General features: G+C 43.2%; 1 protein-coding gene across 1 annotated transcript in view; it reads left to right on the forward strand.

The window, feature by feature from the left end:
* Positions 1-26473, forward strand: part of LOC123747625 (putative neural-cadherin 2) — a 168760-nt gene that overhangs the window by 118360 nt on the left and 23927 nt on the right. The window contains exons 12-16 of the mRNA XM_069330398.1: positions 4135-4295; positions 7378-7537; positions 7796-8020; positions 8898-8957; positions 9048-9259. Coding sequence (XP_069186499.1) covers positions 4135-4295; positions 7378-7537; positions 7796-8020; positions 8898-8957; positions 9048-9259 — 818 coding nt within the window. The remainder of the gene's footprint in view (positions 1-4134; positions 4296-7377; positions 7538-7795; positions 8021-8897; positions 8958-9047; positions 9260-26473) is intronic.

A 26473-nucleotide genomic window follows, 5' to 3' on the forward strand; every position in this document is an offset into this window, starting at 1 on the left:
GGTCAGTGCCACCCTCCAGGTCAGTGCCACCCTCCAGGTCAGTGCCACCCTCCAGGTCAGTGCCACCCTCCAGGTCAGTGCCACCCGCCAGGTCAGTGCCACCCTCCAGGTCAGTCACTGTCCACACTCTTCAGGTCAGTGCCACCCTCCAAGTCAGTGCCACCCTCCAGGTCAGTGCCACCTTCCAGGTCACTGCTACCCTCCAGGTCATTGCCACCCTCCAGGTCAGTGCCACCCTCCAGGTCAGTGCCACCCTCCAGGTCACTGCTACCCTCAAGGTCATTGCCACCCTCCAGGTCAGTGCCACCCTCCAGGTCAGTGCCACCCTCCAGGTCACTGCTACCCTCCAGGTCATTGCCACCCTCCAGGTCAGTGCCACCCTCCAGGTCATTGCCACCCTCCAGGTCAGTGCCACCCTCCAGGTCAGTGCCACCCTCCAGGTCAGTGCCACCCTCCAGGTCAGTGCCACACTCCAGGTCAGTGCCACCTTCCAGGTCAGTGCCACCTTCCAGGTCAGTGCCACCCTCCAGGTCAGTGCCACCCTCCAGGTCAGTGCCACCCTCCAGGTCAGTGCCACCCTCCAGGTCAGTGCCACCCTCCAGGTCAATTCCACCCTCCAGGTCAGTCACTGTCCACACCTTCCAGGTCAGTGCCACCCTCCAGGTCAGTGCCACCCTCCAGGTCAGTGCCACCCTCCAGGTCAGTGCCACCCTCCAGGTCAGTCACTGTCCACACCTTCCAGGTCAGTGCCACCCTCCAGGTCAGTGCCACCCTCCAGGTCAGTCACTGTCCACACCTTCCAGGTCAGTGCCACCCTCCAGGTCAGTGCCACCCTCCAGGTCAGTGCCACCCTCCAGGCTACAGTCACTGTCCACACCCTCCAGGTCAGTGCCACCCTCCAGGCTACAGTCACTGTCCACACCACCCAGGTCAGTGCCACCCTCCAGGCTACAGTCACTGTCCACACCCTGCAGAGAAATGTCATCCTACAGGCTGTTCATTACCCATACCCCTGCAGGTCAGTGTCACCCTGCAGACACTGCCCACACCGTCAGGTAAGTCTCTGCTGTCACTTTTCTTCTATCAGTCACTGTCAAAGGAACCTCAGTACCAACCCACTGGACCCCAAACTCACCGCCATCTCCCACCTCTCGAACTCAACCACTTGGGCTGGACAGTAGAGCGACGGTCTCCCTTCATGCAGTTCAGCGTTTAATCTCCGACAGTCCAAGTGGTTGGGCACCACTACCTTCCCTCCGTCCCATCCCAAATCCTTATCCTGATTCCTTTCAAGTGCTACATAGTCGTAATAGCTTGGCGCTTTACCCTGATAATTCCCTCCCTCTCCCGCTTTCCCTCTTCCCCAAATGATCGTCCAGAGCATGACTGAATTTCAGTCAGACATCAACAACTTGAAATAAGCATTCTGTAATCTCCACCCATTGACGGGGCCTAACAGCTAGGTGGACAGGGCTTCGGATTCGTAGTTCTGAGGTTCCGGGTATGATCCCCGATGGAGGCGGAAACAAATGGGCAGAGTTTCTTTCACACTGATGCGCCTATTCACTTAACAGTAAATTGGTACCTGGGAGTTTGACAGCTGCTACGGGCTGCTTTCTTGGGAATGTGTAACAAAAAGGAGGCCTAGTCGAGGACCGGGCTGCGGGGGACTCTAAGCATGGAAATCCTCTCAAGATAGCTATTATAATTTGTCGACACTCAGTTGGGCCTTTAATGAATAGCCACTGAAACAATGGGGAGGTTACGTACTCCCATCATTATTATTTTTTTGTACAACTCATAGTGGCTCTTTAACTGGAACAACATCAGGCAGTGACACCGTGGGTCCTGTCAACACTCCAAATAATGGTCAGTGGTCTGTTGAAACACACACCACCACTGGGTTAAGGGCCCACTGCTTCAGAAGTAACACTGAAAATTTACAAGAGCTTTTAGCCTCACCCAAAGTGCGTTTCTGCATTCTTCCAACACTGTGTATATAGTTGCATTACTATAGTTCCTAAAACTTTCACTGTCAAACTTTTGTTTTTAACTGAGAGTGTTACATCCCCTCCCTGTATTTGTATCCTTTTATTTTTGTTATCGCTAGTAATCTCTCCTGAAAATATTACATATGAGATGATATTTATCTTGATTACCACTGCTGCAATAATATCCTGAAGTTTTTTCCAAACTCTCTTTTATTTCCTCTGCTTTATTTGTAACTCTTATAGTATTTGTAAACCATTTCTTAAGGCACTCACTGGACACGATATTACCTGTGTTCTCAGAAAATAGTTTTTAATTTGTTTCTACTAGTGTGAGATGTATATGAGAAGTTAGATTAAGTACTGGTTGTGATGATTAGATGATGGTTAGGGAGGAATTGATGCAAGTAGCGGGGGAGGGGGGGGGGGGTGGCGCGCTGAATGGCTGTAGAGGGGGTGATGGGCCGGAGGGGGTGATGGGGGGGAGGGTTAGTGTTCAGAGAGTGAATCTCGAGGAGAGGTTGGCTGAGGGCCAAGTGAGGGCTATATGTAAGTGTGTGTGTATTTACTGTTCCTATTTACTATGTGTGTGTGTGTACAGGATCCAGCTCGTGGCTCTGGATCCCGCCCTTCTAACCGTCGGTTGTCTTGTGTAACGTCTCACGACATAATTGTTCCTCATCGACTACTACATAATTTGTTATCTCACTTATACATACATCCCCAGGATGCAGCCAGTAGCAGCTGACTAACTCCAGGGTAAATATTTACAGCTAGGTGAGGAGGAGTATTAGGTGAAACACTCCTCTTATTTGTGTTTATTCTTGTGAATATATGCGTGTGTACGTGTATATGCGTGTGTACGTGTATATGCGTGTGTACGTGTATATGCGTGTGTACGTGTATATGCGTGTGTACGTGTATATGCGTGTGTACGTGAATATGCGTGTGTACGTGTATATGCGTGTGTACGTGTATATGCGTGTGTACGTGAATATGCGTGTGTACGTGAATATGCGTGTGTACGTGTATATGCGTGTGTACGTGAATATGCGTGTGTACGTGTATATGCGTATGTACGTGTATATGCGTGTGTACGTGAATATGCGTGTGTACGTGAATATGCGTGTGTACGTGTATATGCGTGTGTACGTGTATATGCGTGTGTACGTGTATATGCGTGTGTACGTGTATATGCGTGTGCACGTGTATATGCGTGTGTGTATTTGCTATGAGCATTTACAATTAGTGCCATTAGGATCGAGGTGTTAGCTCTTGGACCCCGCCTTTCTAACTCCAGACCTATTTTTCCTCTATCACACACATTTCTTTCGCACGCACAAATATGTAGCCCGAATGAGCTGTCTTACTCTCATGTACCTATTTACTGCCTGGAGAACAGGGGGCTTCAGGTGAAAGAAACTTTTCTCATCTGCTTCTTCCTCTACCGGGAATTGAACCCGGGCCCTTGGACTACGATCCCTGAGCACTGACTGTGTGTGTACGTGTGTGTGTGTGTGTGTGTACTCACCTAATTGCGCTTACGGGGATTGAGCTGTGGCTCTTTGGTCCCGCCTCTCATCCGTCAATCAACTGATGTACAGATTCCTGAGCCTACTGGGCTCTGTCATATCTACACTTGAAACTGTGTATGGAGTCAGCCTCAACCACATCACCCCCTAATGCATTCCATTTGTCACCTACTCTGACACTAAAAAAATTCTTTCTAATATCTTTGTAGCTCACTTGGGCACTCAGTTTCCACCTGTGTCCCCTAGTACGTGTGCCCCTTGTGTTAAATAGCCCGTCTTTATCTACCCTGTCAATTCCTCTGAGAATCTTGTACGTGGTGATCATATCCCCCCTAACTCTTCTGTCTTCTAGCGACGTGAGGTGTAGTCTCTGTAGTCCCGGTGCTCCTGGGGAGAGTGTCACTCTGACCTTCCTCTCTCTCCCCCAGCCACAGGGGAGGCCGGTGCCCCTGGGGAGAGTGTCACTCTGACCTTCCTCTCTCTCCCCCAGCCACAGGGGAGGCCGGTGCCCCTGGGGAGAGTGTCACTCTGACCTTCCTCTCTCTCCCCCAGCCACTGGGGTGGCCGGTGCCCCTGGGGAGAGTGTCACTCTCACCTTCCTCTCTCTCCCCCAGCCACAGGGGTGGCCGGTGCCCCTGGGGAGAGTGTACGTCCAGGACCCCGACGACTGGGACGCCGCCGCCAAGACGTACTCCTGGAGACACCATCTGTCTGGCTTCTTCCTTGACACTGACACCGGCGACCTCACTATGGCCCCCGACACTCCTGACGGCCGGTAGGTGAAGGTTCCCTTCCACCTGGAGGTAGGTAGGTGAAGGTTCCCTTCCACCTGGAGGTAGGTAGGTGAAGGTTCCCTTCCACCTGGAGGTAGGTAGGTGAAGGTTCCCTTCCACCTGGAGGTAGGTAGGTGAAGGTTCCCTTCCACCTGGAGGGCGGTAGGTGAAGGTTCCCTTCCACCTGGAGGGCGGTAGGTGAAGGTTCCCTTCCACCTGGAGGGCGGTAGGTGAAGGTTCCCTTCCACCTGGAGGGCGTTAGGTGAAGGTTCCCTTCCACCTGGAGGGCGGTAGGTGAAGGTTCCCTTCCACCTGGAGGGCGGTAGGTGAAGGTTCCCTTCCACCTGGAGGGCGGTAGGTGAAGGTTCCCTTCCACCTGGAGGGCGGTAGGTGAAGGTTCCCTTCCACCTGGAGGGCGGTAGGTGAAGGTTCCCTTCCACCTGGAGGGCGGTAGGTGAAGGTTCCCTTCCACCTGGAGGGCGGTAGGTGAAGGTTCCCTTCCACCTGGAGGAAGGTAGGTGAAGGTTCCCTTCCACCTGGAGGGCGGTAGGTGAAGGTTCCCTTCCCACCTGGAGGTAGGTAGGTGAAGGTTCCCTTCCACCTGGAGGGCGGTAGGTGAAGGTTCCCTTCCACCTGGAGGGCGGTAGGTGAAGGTTCCCTTCCACCTGGAGGAAGGTAGGTGAAGGTTCCCTTCCACCTGGAGGGCGGTAGGTGAAGGTTCCCTTCCCACCTGGAGGTAGGTAGGTGAAGGTTCCCTTCCCACCTGGAGGTAGGTAGGTGAAGGTTCCCTTCCACCTGGAGGTAGGTAGGTGAAGGTTCCCTTCCACCTGGAGGTAGGTAGGTGAAGGTTCCCTTCCCACCTGGAGGGCGGTAGGTGAAGGTTCCCTTCCACCTGGAGGTCGGTAGGTGAAGGTTCCCTTCCACCTGGAGGTAGGTAGGTGAAGGTTCCCTTCCCACCTGGAGGGCGGTAGGTGAAGGTTCCCTTCCACCTGGAGGTCGGTAGGTGAAGGTTCCCTTCCACCTGGAGGTAGGTAGGTGAAGGTTCCCTTCCCACCTGGAGGTAGGTAGGTGAAGGTTCCCTTCCACCTGGAGGTAGGTAGGTGAAGGTTCCCTTCCACCTGGAGGTAGGTAGGTGAAGGTTCCCTTCCACCTGGAGGTAGGTAGGTGAAGGTTCCCTTCCACCTGGAGGTAGGTAGGTGAAGGTTCCCTTCCCACCTGGAGGTAGGTAGGTGAAGGTTCCCTTCCACCTAGAGGTAGGTAGGTGAAGGTTCCCTTCCCACCTGGAGGTAGGTAGGTGAAGGTTCCCTTCCACCTGGAGGTAGGTAGGTGAAGGTTCCCTTCCACCTGGAGGTAGGTAGGTGAAGGTTCCCTTCCACCTGGAGGTAGGTAGGTGAAGGTTCCCTTCCACCTGGAGGTAGGTAGGTGAAGGTTCCCTTCCACCTGGAGGTAGGTAGGTGAAGGTTCTCTTCCACCTGGAGGTAGGTAGGTGAAGGTTCCCTTCCACCTGGAGGTAGGTAGGTGAAGGTTCCCTTCCACCTGGAGGTAGGTAGGTGAAGGTTCCCTTCCACCTGGAGGGCGGTAGGTGAAGGTTCCCTCCCCACCTGGAGGTAGGTAGGTGACGGTTCCCTTCCACCTGGAGGTAGGTCGGTGACGGTTCCCTTCCCACCTGGAGGTAGGTAGGTGACGGTTCCCTTCCACCTGGAGGTAGGTAGGTGACGGTTCCCTTCCCACCTGGAGGTAGGTAGGTGACGGTTCCCTTCCACCTGGAGGTAGGTAGGTGACGGTTCCCTTCCCACCTGGAGGTAGGTAGGTGACGGTTCCCTTCCCACCTGGAGGTAGGTAGGTGAAGGTTCCCTTCCCACCTGGAGGTAGGTAGGTGACGGTTCCCTTCCACCTGGAGGTAGGTAGGTGAAGGTTCCCTTCCCACCTGGAGGTAGGTAGGTGAAGGTTCCCTTCCCACCTGGAGGTAGGTAGGTGAAGGTTCCCTTCCCACCTGGAGGTAGGTATCTTGAGGTTATCTTTAGATGATTTCGGGGCTTCAGTGTCCCCGCGGCCCGGTCCTCGACCAGGCATGCACCCCCAGGAAGCAGCCCGTGACAGCTGACTAACTCCCACGTACTTTGAGGTTATCTTGAGATGATTTCGGGGCTTTTTAGTGTCCCCGCGGCCCGGTCCTCGACCAGGCCTCCACCCCCAGGAAGCAGCCCGTGACAGCTGACTAACTCCCAGGTACCTATTAACTGCTAGGTAACAGGGGCATTCAGGGTGGAAGAAACTTTGCCCATTTGTTTCTGCCTCGTGCGGGAATCGAACCCGCGCCACAGAATTACGAGTCCTGCGCACTATCCACCAGGCTACGAGGCCCCCAGCACAACTGCTAGGTAATAGGAGCATCAGGGTGAAAGAAACTCTGCCCATCGTTTCTCGCCGGCGCCCGGAATCAAACCATGGACATCAGGATCGCGCGTCCAGTGTTCTATCCGCTCAGCCACCGGTTCCAGGTAAATAGGTGACGGTTCCCTTCCCACCTGAAGGTAGGTAGGTGAAGGTTCCCTTCCCACCTGAAGGTAGGTAGGTGAAGGTTCCCTTCCCACCTGAAGGTAGGTAGGTGAAGGTTCCCTTCCCACCTGAAGGTAGGTAGGTGAAGGAACCGTGCCAGGGAAGGTAGGTGAAGGAACCGTGCCAGGGAAGGTAGGTGAAGGAACCGTGCCAGGGAAGGTAGGTGAAGGAAGGAAGGAAGGTGAAGGCTGGCAGATATTTGTATTTAAGACACATGGACGAAGCATTTAGAGCAGTGAGACTCGATCACGGGTAAAGAGGGAAGTGCTGTCCAAGACGAGTTTGAACCTAACGAATTGTGTGTCAAATGTAAACTATCCTTAATCAGAAACAGGGAATCTTACTGCTGCATTAATGAGTATTTGGACGTTATTCATGAGGAAGTGTTGGACTTGTGCTCCATTTGTTGGTCTAGACTATCAGTTACACATTCTTAATCTTCATTAAACGTTGAGTCAAGGATAGGAATGAAACTGTCTCTTCTTTGTTAATTGTTTTCAAGGGAACACGTATCATGTCCATCAGGTACGAGCTAAGCTTCAAGGTCAACGACGTCAGCCAAGGTCAATTTGGGGTCAAGGCCAACGTCACAGTCGAGGTAAAGTCCCTGAACCACCATGACGTCACACACGCCACCCCGCTTACCTTGGCGGCGAACCCCTACCAGCTGGTCATGGCCAGAGAGGTACGTTTAAGAGAGTATGGTTCAGACACAGAAACTGAAGACAGACGAAAACAGACAATTAAAAAAAGAGAGACAGAATGAGATATAGACAGACGAAGACATGCACACCGGAGTGACAGACGAACAAGATTCGTATAGTGCTATATAGCCTTCCAGGCTTGGTGCCTTCTTTGATAATTACTTACTTACTTACGAACAAGATCCACAAAAAGACCGATACTAAGCACATCCAACATATAACAGCGTCTTGTAACACAGGGTGAGGCATCAATACTCAGCCAGCTGGAGACGACGGTAGAGGCGTGGGCGGGCAGGAGGACCATGGGCGTGCGGGCGGTCAGTGGCAGCATGGGCGCGCGGGCAGTGTCAGTGGAGGCCCTGGGCGGGCACCACGCCATGCCCGCCACAGAGGCGTCACGGGTGTGGCTGGTAGCTCCGGGTGTGCCCAATCTCGACCACATCCTCATGTATAGGAAAAATGAGGTGAGTTCACTCAGCCGGTAAGTCGTTATTAACAGCAGTAACAACATTTGTTTCGTAAACAATGAGCCATATTAGAGGCCGGTAGTTGTAGTTGTGATGACAATAACCGGAGTAGTGGTAGCAGTAGTTCCTTCCACTAGCAAGAAGTGAGTGCCGCCGTTTATTAGTACTGATAGTACTACTAATCGTGGCAGTAGTTATAGTAATAGCAGCTCTGAATGAGATTGTATGACTGTTGCTGGGTAGTATGTGAAGAACAGGTGTTGACAAACAAATAATAGTTGTAGCTGTGTAAATAATATCAGTAGTCATGATAATATTAGCGTAAGTTCTGGAATAGTAGTAACAGAAGTTGTGATAATTGTAGCATTAGTCATGGTAATAGTTGGAATAGTTGTGGAAATGGTGGCAGTGCTAATGATAACTTTAGCAATAGTCGTGACAGCAGCAGTCGCGGCAACAGAAGTAAAACCATAAAACCATAATTCCAAGCGGAAGTTGAACACTTCATTAACCAACATCAAAGTCAAAACATTTAATATGCCTCATTTTTTATATCCTCATTTTATTAATATATATATTTTGAAATATCTTATGTTTGTGCGATATTGCTCATTCCTCTTGTCGCAGGGAGACAAGTGAACCATTAAAGCTAGATTTGCATACATATTACTTGGCTTATTATTTTTTATGTTTGTAATTGAGTCTGACATACGAGAAGAAGTAACTTTCCCGTCATATGCTCTCTCAACATTTTACTGTTCAAAGTTATGCATGTAAGTCTGTGGGGCGGTTGATAGAATTCCTCTGAAGTTTCCAGGTTACTGCATGCGTGTCGTGGGCTGATTATTCATTGGGTGAAATATTTTCTTCACAGCTGAGCGCCATTTTAGGAGTCAGTGTGCAAGAGGTCGGCGTCGGGACATGCCAGGAGGTCGTTCGTACAGCCGCTTTGGAGAACACGTACGAGAGCGAGAGCGAGAGCGAGGTCGACTACGAAGATATGCGTGTCGTAGCCACCCAGGAGGCCGACGGGTGCGTGGACGGGTGCTGGGTGCGCGCTGCCCATACTGACGGCTTCAGCGTCGTAGACGCCAACATCTCGGCGCTAGTGGGACCCAAGATGGAGGTCCGCACCACCTGTGGTTGTGGACACACCACACCTGCTACCCACGACACCTGCACCCCGTACACCTGTCTGAATGGTGGCAGGTGCATTCCAGCATCTTCAGGTACCAGGTGAGTTGCCAGTAATTGCCCACAACACATCCATGGGCACCAGATGAGTTAGTGGCACATGTATTCTCTGAACTTTGTACACGAGTGCAATATGTTTAAAAATATGCACACAATGGGGAAATAGCGGGAAAGGCAATTATATGAGAAATAATAAAACAGCAGCAATTCCAACGTTGTCGCCACACATGACCGTAAGTCGTATAGTGTGTTAACACCAGCCAAATTCTCGCCTCCAGTGTGATGAAGCTTGGTTACGCTCCTCTACTCTGCTATTTCATGGCTTGTAAGCTCCCTCTAGTAATAATTTACATTGTAATTAATATGAATATATGTATATATATATATATATATATATATATATATATATATATATATATATATATATATATATATATATATATATATATATATATATATATATATATATATGTCGTACCTAGTAGCCAGAACGCACTTCTCAGCCTACTATGCAAGGCCCGATTTGCCTAGTAAGCCAAGTTTTCATGAATTAATTATTTTTCGACTACCTAACCTACCTAACCTAACCTAACCTAACTTTTTCGGCTACCTAACCTAACCTAACCTAACTTTTTCGGCTACCTACCCTATAAAGATAGGTTAGGTTAGGTTAGGTAGGGTTGGTTAGGTTTGGTCATATATCTATGTTAATTTTAACTCCAATACAAAAAAATTGACCTCATACATAATGAAATGGGTAGCTTTATCATTTCATAAGAAAAAAATTAGAGAAAATATATTAATTCAGGAAAACTTGGCTTTTTAGGCAAATCTGGCCTTACATAGTAGGCTGAGAAGTGCGTTCTGGCTACTAGGTACGACATATATATATATATATATATATATATATATATATATATATGTAATAATAACTATAATATAACTGCTATAATATATATATATATATATATATGCGAACAAGCCTGAATGGTCCCCAGGACAATATGCAACTGAAAACTCACACCCCAGATGTGAGTTTATATATATATATATATATATATATATATATATATATATATATATATATATATATATATATATATATATATATTTATATATATATATATATATATATATATGTCGTACCTAATAGCCAGAACGCACTTCTCAGCCTACTATTCAAGGCCCGATTTGCCTAATAAGCCAAGTTTTCATGAATTAATGTTTTTTCGTCTACCTAACCTACCTAACCTAACCTAACCTAGCTTTTTTTGGCTACCTAACCTAACCTTACCTATAAATATAGGTTAGGTTAGGTTAGGTAGGGTTGGTTAGGTTCGGTCATATATCTACGTTAATTTTAACTCCAATAAAAAAAAATTGACCTCATACATAGAGAAAAGGGTTGCTTTATCATTTCATAAGAAAAAAATTATAGTAAATATATTAATTCAGGAAAACTTGGCTTATTAGGCAAATCGGGCCTTGAATAGTAGGCTGAGAAGTGAGTTCTGGCTACTAGGTACGACATATATATATATATATATATATATATATATATATATATATATATATATATATATATATATATATATGCAATTGACGATCACAAAACACTGATCATTTTATGCGGAAAATCCACAGAGAAATATGAAATGAGGTGAACGTTTCGGCTTGTTAAAGCCTTTGTCAACACCAGACTGACTAAGGAGAAGGGAGAAGGGGGAGGATATATAAGGTATAAGATATATATATAATATATATCTTTGGTACCTTCAATAAAATTCACTTGTGAGACTGAGGAGAATGGTACTCTTCCGTTTTTGGACATTATGATTCATAGAGTCACTAGAAAGTTCAAATTTAATGTGTATCGGAAACCTACCAACGTGGGGTCGTATGTTCATTTTTATTCGAATCATCATAGTAAAGTTAAACAGGCAGTATTTTCAGGAATGTTTCTACGAGCTTTGAGGGTTTGCAGCCCTGAGTTTTTTGATGAAGAGATTGCTAAAATATATGAAATTGGGAAGAGTTTACAATATCCTAAGAGGTTTTTGGATTTCTAGTTTGTACAAGCCAAGCGTACGTTTTATAATCACGTCCCTACGGCGAAACCAAAAATTATTAACTCATTGGTGGTACCTTATGCGAGTGGACTTGAAAAATTGTCTCTGATTTTTAAGAAACTTAATATAAATTTGGTGTTCACTAATAGTACGATCAAATCCAATTTAATAAAAAACTCCCCTGATACAGCAGGTTGTGTGTATTCGATTCCCTGCAATGATTGTGATTCTGTGTACCTTGGACAAACAGGAAAGTCCTTACAATTGCGGTTGTCACAACATGCTTATAGTATTAGAACTGCCCAAACGTCTAATGCATTGTATCTACATACGAGTTTATGCGATCACAATATTAACTGGAATGGGGCAAAAAGCATTACCAATTGTGAGGATTTCGTGGAACGGAATTTGATTGAGTCTGCACTAATCAGTCAGTGTCCAAATCTTCTTAATGTTAGTACTGGAATGTTCAAACTTGATCCATTTTTAAGTTATAATATTGCACAACAGTTTAAGAAACAACTCTGATAGAGAGGCTTACAATGTCTCATTATAATTGTATATTCATATATTGTGTGTTCATGAGGCTTTTCTTTAATCTTTCATCTCTGACCGCTTAATCCTCTTTGACCATTCTAAGCTAAGCTATACCTATTTTTGGTTATTTACACCTGACCAGACACAAAACAGAACGCTTTAAAAGAGACTAACGTCGTCTATGCCTTCAAATGCCCACTTGGGGACTGTAAGCTCCAAAAAACCCAGTATATAGGCAAGACAACAACATCTCTTTCTAGGCGTTTAACGATGCATAAGCAACAGGGCTCCATTAAGGAACATATAATCTCTTCCCATAACCAAACCATCGCCAGAGAAATCCTAGTAAACAACACAGAAATCATCGATAGATACAGCGATAGCAGGCGGCTTGACGTTTGCGAGGCACTACACATCAAGAAGTCAACACCAGCAATCAACAGCCAATTATTGCACAACTATATTCTACCCACCTCAAGACTCCGTTCCAATATAGAAGCATCAAGAAATATGGACCAATAGGCTTTCTACAAACACTTCTATTCAATACCCATTGTTTCTGTTCTGTCTTGTGTTGATACTTTTAATACCCTATTAATATCCCCTATTGTTCTGTCTTGTGTTAATGCCACATCACCCTTCCCACCTCACTCAAATGTAGATATAAAATCAGAGAAGCGCAAGTTCTAATCAGTTGTGTATTTGTGAAGTCTTTGAAAATGTAATAAGTTTTACGAAACGCGCCCGTGTCGCGTCAGACTAGAAATAAAAATGAATTTTGGAGAAGTGATTTTTGATTTACCTCCAACAGTGAAGCGTAATGTACGAAAGATTGAGAAAATTCGTGTTAGAATTATTAATCTTACTTTTTCGGTCATATTTAATAATATATATATATATATATATATATATATATATATATATATATATATATATATATATGACTGAAAACTCACACCCCAGAAGTGACTCGAACCCATACTCCCAAGAGCAACGCAACTGGTAACTACAGGACGCCTTAATCCGGTTGACCATCACGACCGGAACAAAAGGATATGATAGCCGAAGCTATTCGAGCAACTTCTTCGCTGGCACTCGGATGGTAATCTTGGGCATAGCATTTTATCAAATCACCTCATTCTTTGGGGCACATGTGAGGAACACAAATGCGAACACGCCTGAATGGTCCCCAGGACTATATGCGACTGAAAACTCACACCCCAGAAGTGACTCGAACCCATACTCCCAGGAGCAAAGTAACTGGTAACTACAGGACGCCTTAATCCGCTTGAGCGGATTAAGGCATCCTGTAGTTACCCGTTGGATGACATATTCGACCTCGAGACACAAAAGAAGGTCACCACCAAAGGCACCTTATAAGCAGAACTTATTGCGGAAGGAGGAAAGAATCGAGGCAATTACAGAAGCACCATTCTGTCCCCCGACCTCAAAGCGGCAGCTAAGAGCCTTCGTGAGAATAAGGAGATAGTCGTCAGAAGAGGTAATAAGTCGCCAATATACGTCATTCCTAAAAAAGACGAATATCTGGCGAAAATGAACCTCATTCTCTCTTACCAAACTAAATTCCAAAGGGTAACGAAGGACACTACAGCCGAATTGAAGGCAAAGGTCAACAAATTTATCGAAAAAGTGAACGCCAAGAAATCAGGACTCCACCTGCCAAAGATTATTGGGGAATATAAGCCTGGATACGCGTAAGGAAATGTCAAGACACATAAGCCTGGAAACCCACTTCGGACAATCATTAGCCAGATATCCACACCCACGTACAGACTGGCGAAACGACCCAACGGCCTGCTGACTCCTTATGTCCCTTGCACCTTTTTCCTGAAGTCTCCAAAGGAATTTGTTGACTTACTGCGGGGAACACGGGCCACAGGGATATGAGCCTCGTTGGACGTAGAATCACTGTTTACCAACGTACCTGTGGATGAAACAATCGGGATGATAGCGGACAGAGTGTATCGTGATCTGGCCTGCACTCCTCTTGACATACCAGAAAATATTCTAAGGAAACTACTCCAAGCTTGTACTAAAGAGGCACCCTTCTTGAACCCGGATGGGCACATGTATAAGCAAGTACATGGGGTCGCCATTGGTTCTCCCCTAGGTGTCCTGTTTGCGAACTTCTACATGGGTACCATCGAACAAAAGGTCTTAGTCGACATGAACTTGAAACCGGGCATATACTGCAGGTATGTTGACATTTTTACACAGGTACCTGATGTCAGACATCTGCAGGAGCTGACGGAGGCATTTGAGCGGAATTCTGTGTTGCGTTTCACTTACGAGATGGAGAATAATGGGAAGCTGCCCTTTCTAGATGTAACAGTCATGGAAAGGAGTGGACGTTTCCACACTGCAGTCTACACTAAGTAAACAAACATAGAAATGTGCCTCAATGCCAACAGTGACTACCCAGACAGGTACAAAAGGAGTGTTGTTAACGCTTATGTCGACCGTGCTCTCAGCCACAGCTCAGGATGGAAGCAAGTCGATGAAGAACTCTGTAGGGTAAGGCAGGTTCAAGTCAACATTGGCTTCTCCAATGTTTTCGTTGAAGACATCATAAGAAGGAAGGTGAAATGGCATGCAACCTCTGATGAGAGAACTAACACAACACCTGTACCCCCTATTAGACTATTTTACAGGAACTTCTTTTCCACAGCTCATAAAACGGAGGAAAGGGTCCTGAAAGATATTGTTAATAGAAACGTTATCCCTACAGACAAAAATCAGAAGATACAATTGACAATCTACTATAAAACCAAGAAAACGGCCAACCTACTCATGAGAAACTCTCCAGACACAAAGCAGAACGCTTTAAAAGAGACCAACGTCGTCTATGCCTTTAAATGCCCTCTTGGGGACTGTAAGCCTCAAAAAACTCAGTATATAGGCAAGACAACAACATCTCTTTCCAGGCGTTTAACGATGCATAAGCAACAGGGCTCCATTAAGGAACATATAATCTCTTCCCACAACCAAACCATCACCAGAGAAATCTTAGCAAACAACACAGAAATCATCGATAGATACAGCGATAGCAGGCGGCTTGATATCTGCGAGGCACTGCTCATCAAGAAGTCAACACCAGCCAATTAATGCACAACTATATTCTACCCACTTCAAGACTCCGCACCAATATAGAATCATCAAGAAATATGGGCCAATAGGCCCTCTGCAATTACTTCCATTCTTACCTTCAATACCCATTGTTTCGTGTTCTGGCTTGTGTTGAAAGTTTGTTTTCACCTCATCCAAAACTGTTGTAACATATCACCTCACCCAAATGCAGGTATAAAAAGAAACGAAGATGTTTAAGCTCTATTCATTTATAAGTTGTGTGTATGTGTAAACTAAAGTTTTTTAAAATGTAATATGTTTTACGAAACGCGCTCAAGTGTCGCGTCAGACTAGAAATAAAAATGAATTTTGGAGAAATGATTTTTAGTTTACCATCAACAGTAAAAAGAAACATAAGAAAGGTCGAGAAAATTCGTGTTAGAATTATTAATCTTACTTTTTCGGTCATATTTAATAATATATGTCTACAGGAAAGACTGCTACTAAAATATACTAATATATATATATATATATATATATATATATATATATATATATATATATATATATATATATATATATATATATATATATATATATATACATATATATATATATATATATATATATATATATATATATATATATATATATATATATATATATATATATATATATAAATATATATATATATATATATATATATATATATATATATATATATATATATATATATATATATATATATATATATATATATATATATATATATATATATATATATATATAAATATATATATATATATACATATATATATATATACATAAATTTATATATATATATATATATATATATATATATATATATATATATATATATATATATATATATATATATATATATATATATATATATATGTATATATATATATATATATATAGAGGTGGGCCTCTCGTGCAGGCCCATCACCTCAACCATTATCCCCAAAAGCCCACAAGCAATCCAGCTGGGATGGCCCCATTGTAGACCAAGTTGCTGCAGAGTGCCTGGGTGCTGCAACAACACAACACGACATTGCTCGCCTCACAGCAGTAGCAGCACCACATGCAGGGGATTTCCTGTTAGCAACCCCAATGTCGGCAACTGGCACGCGTCTCACACCACACGCCCTCCGAATTGCTGTGGCCCTCCACCTTGCTGCCCCAATCCACACCAGATATAGGTGTATTTGCGGCGAGGTGGTGGCTGACAGGTACGGCCACCATGGCCTACTCTGCCAAAGCACAGGGGGATGGCACTCGAGGCACAGTGAAGTTAACGACATCATCAAGAGGAGCCTCACCACAGCTGGATGCCCAGCTGAAAGAGAGCCCCGTTACGTAACGCCCCGTAACTCTGATGCTCTTATTGGTCGCCCGGATGGTATCACAGTGAACCCCTGGAAGAATGGCAAGCAGTTGGTATGGGACTACACGTGCGTATCAACCCTGGCTAACACCTACATTAACCTCAGTGTTGCACAACCAGGTGGCACTGCCACCCACAGGGAAGCAGCCAAATCCCGTAAGTATAGTGAACTGGATCACCACTACAATTTTGTCCCCATTGCTTCTGAGACACTCGGCGATTGGGGTAAAAGTGCTACCAGTTTTTTGAAGGAACTGGGTTCTAGGCTCATTGAAACAACAAGGGACCCAAGAGCTGCAAGCTTTCTTTTCCAGCGCCTCAGTGTGGCGATACAGAGGGGAAATGCGCACTGCATCCAGGGTTCCTGCCCGCCATCTGAGGAGCTGGAGGAACTCGACAACCTATGATAACAATCTTTGTAATCCATATGTAACTCCTTTTTTGTATCAAAGTTCAAATAAAGTAAATATATATGTGTACATACAAAAGAATGGGGGTGGTAGGAGAAGATAATATTAGTGTTCAGTGAGAAACGACAAGGTCTCCTCTGAATACTTTTTATTTTCTTCTCCGAGGCTATGGGTCCCCACATTGGCACCAGAGGTGGTACCCTCACCAACTTTAAAAAAAAAAAAATATATATATATATATATATATATATATATATATATATATATATATATATATATATATATATATATATATATATATATATATATATATATATATATATATATATATTATTAAATATGACCGAAAAAGTAAGATTAATAATTCTAACACGAATTTTCTCAATCTTTCGTACATTACGCTTCACTGTGTGAGGTAAATCAAAAATCAATTCTCCAAAATTCATTTTGGAGAATGTTTGTACTAAAGAGGCACCCTTCTTGAGCCCGGATGGGCACATGTATAAGCAAGTAGATGGGGTCGCCATGAGTTCTCCCCTAGGTGTCCTGTTTGCAAACTTCTACATGGGTACCATCGAGCAAAAAGTCTTAGTCGACATGAACTTGAAACCGGCCATATACTGCAGGTATGTTGACGACATTTTTACACAGGTACCTGATGTCAGACATCTGCAGGAGCTGAAGGAGGCATTTGAGCAGAGTTCCGTGCTGCGTTTCACTTACGAGATGGAAAAGGATGGGAAGCTGCCCTTTCTAGATGTAACAGTCATGGAAAAGGGCGGAGGTTTCCACACTGCAGTCTACACTAAGGAAACAAACATAGGAATGTGCCTAAATGCCAACAGCGACTGCCCAGACAAGTACAAGAGGAGTGTTGTTAACGCATATGTCGACCGTGCTCTCAGCCACAGCTCAGAATGGAAGCAAGTCGACGAAGAACTCTGTAGGGTAAGGCAGGTCCTAGTCAATAACGGCTTCTCCAATGGTTTCGTCGAAGACATCATAAGAAGGAAAGTGAAAAGCCATGCAACCTCTGAAGAAACAACTAACACAACACCTATACCCCCTATTAGACTATTTTACAGGAACTTCTTTTCCACAGCTCATAAAACGGAGGAAAGGGTCCTGAAAGATATTGTTAATAGAAACGTTATCCCTACAGACAAAAATCAGAGGATACAACTGACGATTTACTATAAAACCAGAAAAACGGCCAGCCTACTCATGAGAAACTCTCCAGACACAAAACAGAACGCTTTAAAAGAGACTAACGTCGTCTATGCCTTCAAATGCCCACTTGGGGACTGTAAGCTCCAAAAAAACCAGTATATAGGCAAGACAACAACATCTCTTTCTAGGCGTTTAACGATGCATAAGCAACAGGGCTCCATTAAGGAACATATAATCTCTTCCCACAACCAAACCATCGCCAGAGAAATCCTAGTAAACAACACAGAAATCATCGATAGATACAGCGATAGCAGGCGGCTTGACGTTTGCGAGGCACTACACATCAAGAAGTCAACACCAGCAATCAACAGCCAATTATTGCACAACTATATTCTACCCACCTCAAGACTCCGCTCCAATATAGAAGCATCAAGAAATATGGACCAATAGGCTTTCTACAAACACTTCTATTCAATATCCATTGTTTCGCGTTCTGTCTTGTGTTGATGAAATTAATACCCTATTAATACTCTTGTTCTGTCTTGTGTTGATGAAATTAATACCCTATTAATACCACACTTTGTTCTGTCTTGTGTTAATGCCACATCACCCCTTCCACCTCACTCAAATGTAGATATAAAAATCGGAGATACGTAAGTTGTATTCAGTTGTGTATTTGTGAACTAAAGTCTTTGAAAATGTAATAAGTTTTACGAAACGCGCCCGTGTCGCGTCAGACTAGAAATAAAAATGAATTTTGGAGAATTGATATTTGATTTACCTCCAACAGTGAAGCGTAATGTACGAAAGATTGAGAAAATTCATGTTAGAATTATTAATCTTACTTTTTCGGTCATATTTAATAATATATGTCTACAGGAAAGATTGCTACCAAAATATACTAATATATATATATATATATATATATATATATATATATATATATATATATATATATATATATATATATATATATATATATATATATATATATATATATATATATATATTAGTATATTTTGGTAGCAATCTTTCCTGTAGACATATATTATTAAATATGACCGAAAAAGTAAAATTAATAATTCTAACACGAATTTTCTGTGTTTCTTATATTTCTTTTCACTGTTGATGGTAACTGAAAAATCAATTTTCCAAAATTCATTTTTATTTCTAGTCTGACGCGACACTTGAACGCGTTTCGTGAAACTTATTACATTTTCAAAGACTTTAGTTTACTCACACACAACTATAACTGAACAGAGTTCAAACAGCTTCGATTTTATACCTGCATTTGGGTGAGGTGATATGTTACAACAGTTTTGGATGAGGTGAAAACAAACTTTCAACACAAGACAGAACATGAAACAATGGGTATAATATTTTGTAAGGTAAAGGGAAGAATGGAAGTAACTGCAGAGGGCCTATTGGCCAATAATTCTTGATGCTTCTATATTGGTGTGGAGTCTTGAAGTGGGTAGAATATAGTTGTGCATTAATTGCCTGTTGATTGCTGGTGTCGACTTCTTAATGTGTAGTGCCTCACAGATATCAAGCCGCCTGCTATCGCTGTATCTATCGATGATTTCCGTGTTTTTTGTTAAGACTTCTCTGGTGATGGTCTGGTTGTGGGAAGAGATTATATGTTCCTTAATGAAGCCCTGTTGCTTATGCATCGTTAATCGCCTGGAAAGAGATGTTGTTGTCTTGCCTATATACTGAGTTCTTTGAGGCTTACAGTCCCCAAGTGGGCATTTGAAGGCATAGATGACATTGGTCTCTTTTAAAGCGTTCTGCTTTGTGTGTGGAGAGTTTCTCATGAGTAGGTTGGCAGTTTTCTTGGTTTTTTAGTAGATCGTCAATTGTATCTTCTGATTTTTGTCTGTAGGGATAGCGTTTCTATTAACAATACCTTTCAGGACCCTTTCGTCCGTTATTTGAGCTGTGGAAAAGAAGTTCGTGTAAAATAGTCTAATAGGGGGTACAGGTGTTGTGTTAGTTCTCTCTTCAGAGGTTGCATGGCGTTTCACCTTCCTTCTTATGATGTCTTCAACGAAACCATTGGAGAAGCCGTTATTGACTAGGACCTGCCTTACCCTACAGAGTTCTTCATCGACTTGCTTCCATCCTGAGCTATGGCTGAGAGCACGGTCGACATAAGCATTACCGACACTCCTCTTGTACCTGTCTGGGCAGTCACTGTTGGCATTTAGGCACATTCCTATGTTCGTTTCCTTAGTGAGGACTGCAGTGTGGAAACCTCCGCTCCTTTCCTTGACTGTTACATCTAGAAAGGGCAGCTTCCCATCCTTCTCCATCTCATAAGTGAAACGCAACACAGAATTCCGCTCAAATGCCTCCGTCAGCTCCTGCAGATGTCTGACGTCAGGTGCCTGTGTAAAAATGTCGTCAACATACCTGCAGTATATGGCCGGTTTCAAGTTCATGTCGACTATGACGTTTTGTTCGATGGTACCCATGTAGAAGTTCACAAACAGGACACCTAGGGCAAAACCCATGGCGACCCCATCTTCTTGCTTATACATGTGCCTATCCGGGCTCAAGAAGGATGCCTTTTTAATACAAGCTTGGAATAGTTTCCTTAGAATGTTTTCTGGTATGTCAAGAGGAGTACAGGCCGGATCACAATACTCTCTGTCCGCTATCATCCCGATTGTTTCATCCACAGGTACGTTGGTAAACAGTGATTCTAAGTCAGACGAGGCTCTTATCCCTGTGGCCCGTGTTCCCCGCAGTAAGTCAACAAATTCCTTTGGAGACTTCAGGCTGAAGGTGCAAGGGAAACAAGGAGTCAGCAAGCCGTTGAGTCGCTTCGCCAGTCTGTACGTGGGTTTGGATATCTGGCTAATGATTGGCCGAAGTGGGTTTCCAGGCTTATGTGTCTTGACATTTCCATATGCGTATCCAGGTTTATATTCCCCAATAATCTTTGGCAGGTGGAGTCCTGATTTCTTGGCGTTCACAGTTTCGATTAATTTGTTGACCTTTGCTTTCAATTCGGGTGTAGTGTCCTTCGTTACCCTTTGGAATTAAGTTTGGTCTAAGAGAATGAGGTTCATTTTCGCCAGATATTCGTCTTTTTTAGGAATGACGTATATTTGCGACTTGTCACGTCTCCTGACGACTATCTCCTTGTTCTCACGAAGGCTCTTAGCTGCCGCTTTGAGCTCGGGTGACAGTACGGTGCTTCTGTAATTCTCTCAATTCTTTCCTCCTTCCGCAATAAGTTCTGCTTGAAAGGTGTCTTTAGTGGTGACCTTCTTTTGTGTCTCGAGGTCGAATATGTCGTCCAACAGAATCTCCAACTCCACTTTCCGGGCCATCTCATCTTTCCGGGATTTCTAACCAGAGAAATCTTAGCAAACAACACAGAGATTATCGATAGATACAGCGATAGCAGGCGGTTTGACATCTGCGAGGCACTACACATCAAGAAGTCAACACTAGCAATCAACAGCCAATTAATGCACAACTATATTCTACCCACTTCAAGACTCTGCTCCAATATAGAATCATCAAGAAATATGGGCCAATAGGCCCTCTGCAATTACTTCCATTCTTACCTTCAATACCCATTGTTTCGTGTTCTATCCTGTTTTGAAAGTTTTGTTCACCTCATCCAAAACTGTTGTAACATATCACCTCACCCAAAATTCGGGTATAAAATGAAAAATGAAAGCTGTTTAAATCATAGCATAGTAAGAACTCTTTTTAGTGTTTGCAGTTAATTGTTGTGTGTGTGTAAACTAAAAGTCTTTGAAAATGTAATAAGTTATTACGAAACGTGTTCAAGTGTCGCGTCAGGCTAGAAATGAAAATGAATTTTGGAGAATTGATTTTTCAATTACCATCAACAGTGAAAAGAAACATAATAAAGATCGAGAAAATTCGTGTTAGAATTATTAAGTTGTACCTAGTAGCCAGAACGTCGTACTTGGCCTGTTATGCAAGGCCCTATTTGCCTAATAAGCCAAGTTTTCCTAAATTAATATATTTTCTCTAATTTTTTTTCTTATGAAATGATAAAACTACCATTATGTATGAAGTCAATTTTTTTTATTGAAGTTAAAATTAACGTACATATATGACCGAACCTAACCAACCTTACCTAACGTAACCTAACCTATCTTTATTGGTTAGGTTAGGTTAGGTAGCCGAAAAAGTTAGGTTAGGTAGTCGAAAAACAATTCATTCATGAAAACTTGGCTTATTAGGCAAATCGGGCCTTGCATAGTAGGCTGAGAAGTGCGTTCTGGCTACTAGGTACGACATATATATACATATATATATATATATATATATATATATATATATATATATATATATATATATATATATATATGCAATTGACGATCACAAAACACTGATCATTTTATGCGGAAAATCCACAGAGAAAAATCCACGTTCACCTCCTTTCATATTTCTCTGTGGATTTTCCGCATATATATATATATATATATATATATATATATATATATATATATATATATATGTATATATATATATATATATATATATATATATATATATATATATATATATATATATATATATATATATTATTAAATATGACCGAAAAAGTAAGATTAATAATTCTAACACGAATTTTCTCAATCTTTCGTACATTTCTTTTCACTGTTGGAAATAAATCAAAAATCAATTCTCCAAAATTCATTTTTATTTCTAGTCTGACGCGAAACGAGCGCGTTTCGTAAAACTTATTACATTTTCAAAGACTTTAGTTCACAAATACACAACTGAACAGAACTTACGCATCTCCGATTTTATATCTTCATTTGAGTGAGGTGGAAGGGGTGATGTGGCATTAACACAAGACAGAACAAGATGTGGCATTAATAGGGTATTAATTTCATCAACACAAGATAGAACAAAAGGTGGTATTAATAGGGTATTAATTTCATCAACACAAGACAGAACACGAAACAATGGATATTGAATAGAAGTGTTTGTGGAAAGCCTATTAGTCCATATTTCTTGATGCTTCTATATTGGAGCGGAGTCTTGAGGTGGGTAGAATATAGTTGTGCAATAATTGGCTGTTGATTGCTGGTGTTGACTTCTTGATGTGTAGTGCCTCGCAAACGTCAAGCCGCCTGCTATCGCTGTATCTATCGATGATTTCTGTGTTGTTTACTAGGATTTCTCTGGCGATGGTTTGGTTGTGGGAAGAGATTATATGTTCCTTAATGGAGCCCTGTTGCTTATGCATCGTTAAACGCCTAGAAAGAGATGTTGTTGTCTTGCCTATATACTGGGTTTTTTTGGAGCGTACAGTCCCCAAGAGGGCATAGACGACGTTAGTCTCTTTTAAAGCATTCTGTTTTGTGTCTGGAGAGTTTCTCATGAGTAGGCTGGCCGTTTTTCTGGTTTTATAGTAAATCGTCAGTTGTATTCTCTGATTTTTGTCTGTAGGGATAACGTTTCTATTAACAATATCTTTCAGGACCCTTTCCTCCGTTTGTGGAGGAAAGCTGTGGAAAAGAAGTTCCTGTAAAATAGTCTAATAGGGGGTACAGGTGTTGTGTTAGTTGTCTCTTCAGAGGTTGCATGGCTTTTCACTTTCCTTCTTATGATGTCTTCGACGAAACCATTGGAGAAGCCGTTATTGACTAGGACCTGCCTTACTCTACAGAGTTCTTCGTCGACTTGCTTCCATTCTGAGCTGTGGCTGAGAGCACGGTCGACATATGCGTTAACAACTCTCCTCTTGTACCTGTCTGGGCAGTCGCTGTTGGCATTTAGGCACATTCCTATGTTTGTTTCCTTAGTGTAGACTGCAGTGTGGAAACCTCCGCCCTTTTCCATGACTGTTACATCTAGAAAGGGCAGCTTCCCATCCTTTTCCATCTCGTAAGTGAAACACAGCACGGAACTCTGCTCAAATGCCTCCTTCAGCTCCTGCAGATGTCTGACATCAGGTACCTGTGTAAAAATGTCGTCAACATACCTGCAGTATATGGCCGGTTTCAAATTCATGTCGACTAAGACTTTTTGCTCGATGGTACCCATGTAGAAGTTTGCAAACAGGACACCTAGGGGAAAACCCATGGCGACCCCATCTACTTGCTTATACATGTGCCCATCCGGGCTCAAGAAGGGTGCCTCTTTAGTACAAGCTTGGAGTAGTTTCCTCAGAATATTTTCTGGTATGTCAAGAGGACATACCAGAGTTCCGTGCTGCGGAGAGTAAGAGCAGAGTTCCGTGCTGCGTTTCACTTACGAGATGGAAAAGGATGGGAAGCTGCCCTTTCTAGATGTAACAGTCATGGAAAAGGGTGGAGGTTTCCACACTGCAGTCTACACTAAGGAAACAAACATAGGAATGTGCCTAAATGCCAACAGCGACTGCCCAGACAGGTACAAGAGGAGTGTTTTTCACGCATATGTCGACCGTGCTCTCAGCCACAGCTCAGAATGGAAGCAAGTCGACGAAGAACTCTGTAGGGTAAGGCAGGTCCTAGTCAATAACGGCTTCTCCAATGGTTTCGTCGAAGACATCATAAGAAGGAAAGTGAAAAGCCATGCAACCTCTGAAGAGACAACTAACACAACACCTGTACCCCCTATTAGACTATTTTACAGGAACTTCTTTTCCACAGCTCATAAAATGGAGGAAAGGGTCCTGAAAGATATTGTTAATAGAAACGTTATCCCTACAGACAAAAATCAGAGAATACAACTGACGATTTACTATAAAACCAGAAAAACGGCCAGCCTACACATGAGAAACTCTCCAGACACAAAGCAGAACACTTTAAAAGAGACTAACGTCGTCTATGCCTTCAAATGCCCTCTTGGGGACTGTAAGCTCAAAAAAACCCAGCATATAGGCAAGACAACAACATCTCTTTCTAGGCGTTTAACGATGCATAAGCAACAGGGCTCCATTAAGGAACATATAATCTCTTCCCACAACCAAACCATCGCCAGAGAAATCCTAGTAAACAACACAGAAATCATCGATAGATACAGCGATAGCAGGCGGCTTGACGTTTGCGAGGCACTACACATCAAGAAGTCAACACCAGCAATCAACAGCCAATTATTGCACAACTATATTCTACCCACCTCAAGACTCCGCTCCAATATAGAAGCATCAAGAAATATGGACCAATAGGCTTTCCACAAACACTTCTATTCAATATCCATTGTTTCGTGTTCTGTCTTGTGTTGATGAAATTAATACCCTATTAATACCACCTTTTGTTCTGTCTTGTGTTGATGAAATTAATACCCTATTAATGCCACATCTTGTTCTGTCTTGTGTTAATGCCACATCACCCCTTCCACCTCACTCAAATGCAGATATAAAATCGGAGATGCGTAAGTTCTATTCAGTTGTGTATTTGTGAACTAAAGTCTTTGAAAATGTAATAAGTTTTACGAAACGCGCTCGTGTCGCGTCAGACTAGAAATAAAAATGAATTTTGGAGAATTGATTTTTGATTTATCTCCAACAGTGAAAAGAAATGTACGAAAGATTGAGAAAATTCGTGTTAGAATTATTAATCTTACTTTTTCGGTCATATTTAATAATATATGTCTACAGGAAAGACTGCTACCAAAATATACTAATATATATATATATATATATATATATATATATATATATATATATATATATATATATATATATATATATATATATATATATATATATATATATATATATATATATATATATATATATATATATGGTAACAGTTATGCAATTATTGTTATATTACGTAAAATATTTTATTTATTCATGTTCGTGTATTGAGACAACCCAAGACACAAATTACTGCACATGGGCTTGACAAGGTCAGTTTTAACTGCCTGCTGCTCAGGCTATACTTATTGAAGGCACTTAGCCATTCATAACTTGGCCGAGACTCTTAATAACACAGATTTGTGTCCAAGTTTGGCAAAAAAACTTAAGACTCAATTTGCAGGATTACCCAGAGGTCCGGGTTAACGGGCTCCAGATAAGGGAGCTCCTACCTTTCCTTAGTCTGGTGTAGGACTAAAATTTCACAATTAGGATTATTTATCTGCAGAACATTTCGAGATTATTTCCTGGGTTCTCTTTGGACGATACGTTCCTCAGATGCATCTGTCCTCACGGCACCTGGGGCTCTCGCTGCAAGGTGATCATTAGGCACTTCGAGAACGACAGTGGAGGGTCGGACGTGGCCAGTAGTGAAGATGTGGTTGTTACTGTGGGCGGGTGGGCGTGGGTGCCGCCCATCCCGCCTTGTGCCGAAGTCCACCTGAGTCTGGAGGTGCTGACCAGATCCATTGCGTCCACGCTGCTGTACTCAGGACCGGACCAGGGGGCACCAACCCCAGGGACCGAAGAGAACGCCGCTAGGGACCTGTTGCTGCTGGAGCTGCGTCAGGGCCGTCCGTCTCTCCTGCTGGACCTGGGGGACGGCCCTGTCACCCTCGACCTCAACGCCTCCTACTCCCTGGCAGACAACACCTGGCACAGGATCGACATCATATGGAAAGACGAGGTGAGGAGTGAGGATGTAGCGCAGAGACTCTGGACTCT

Source organism: Procambarus clarkii, chromosome 24 (genome assembly GCF_040958095.1).
Source record: "Procambarus clarkii isolate CNS0578487 chromosome 24, FALCON_Pclarkii_2.0, whole genome shotgun sequence".
Taxonomy (NCBI): Eukaryota; Metazoa; Arthropoda; class Malacostraca; order Decapoda; family Cambaridae; genus Procambarus; species Procambarus clarkii.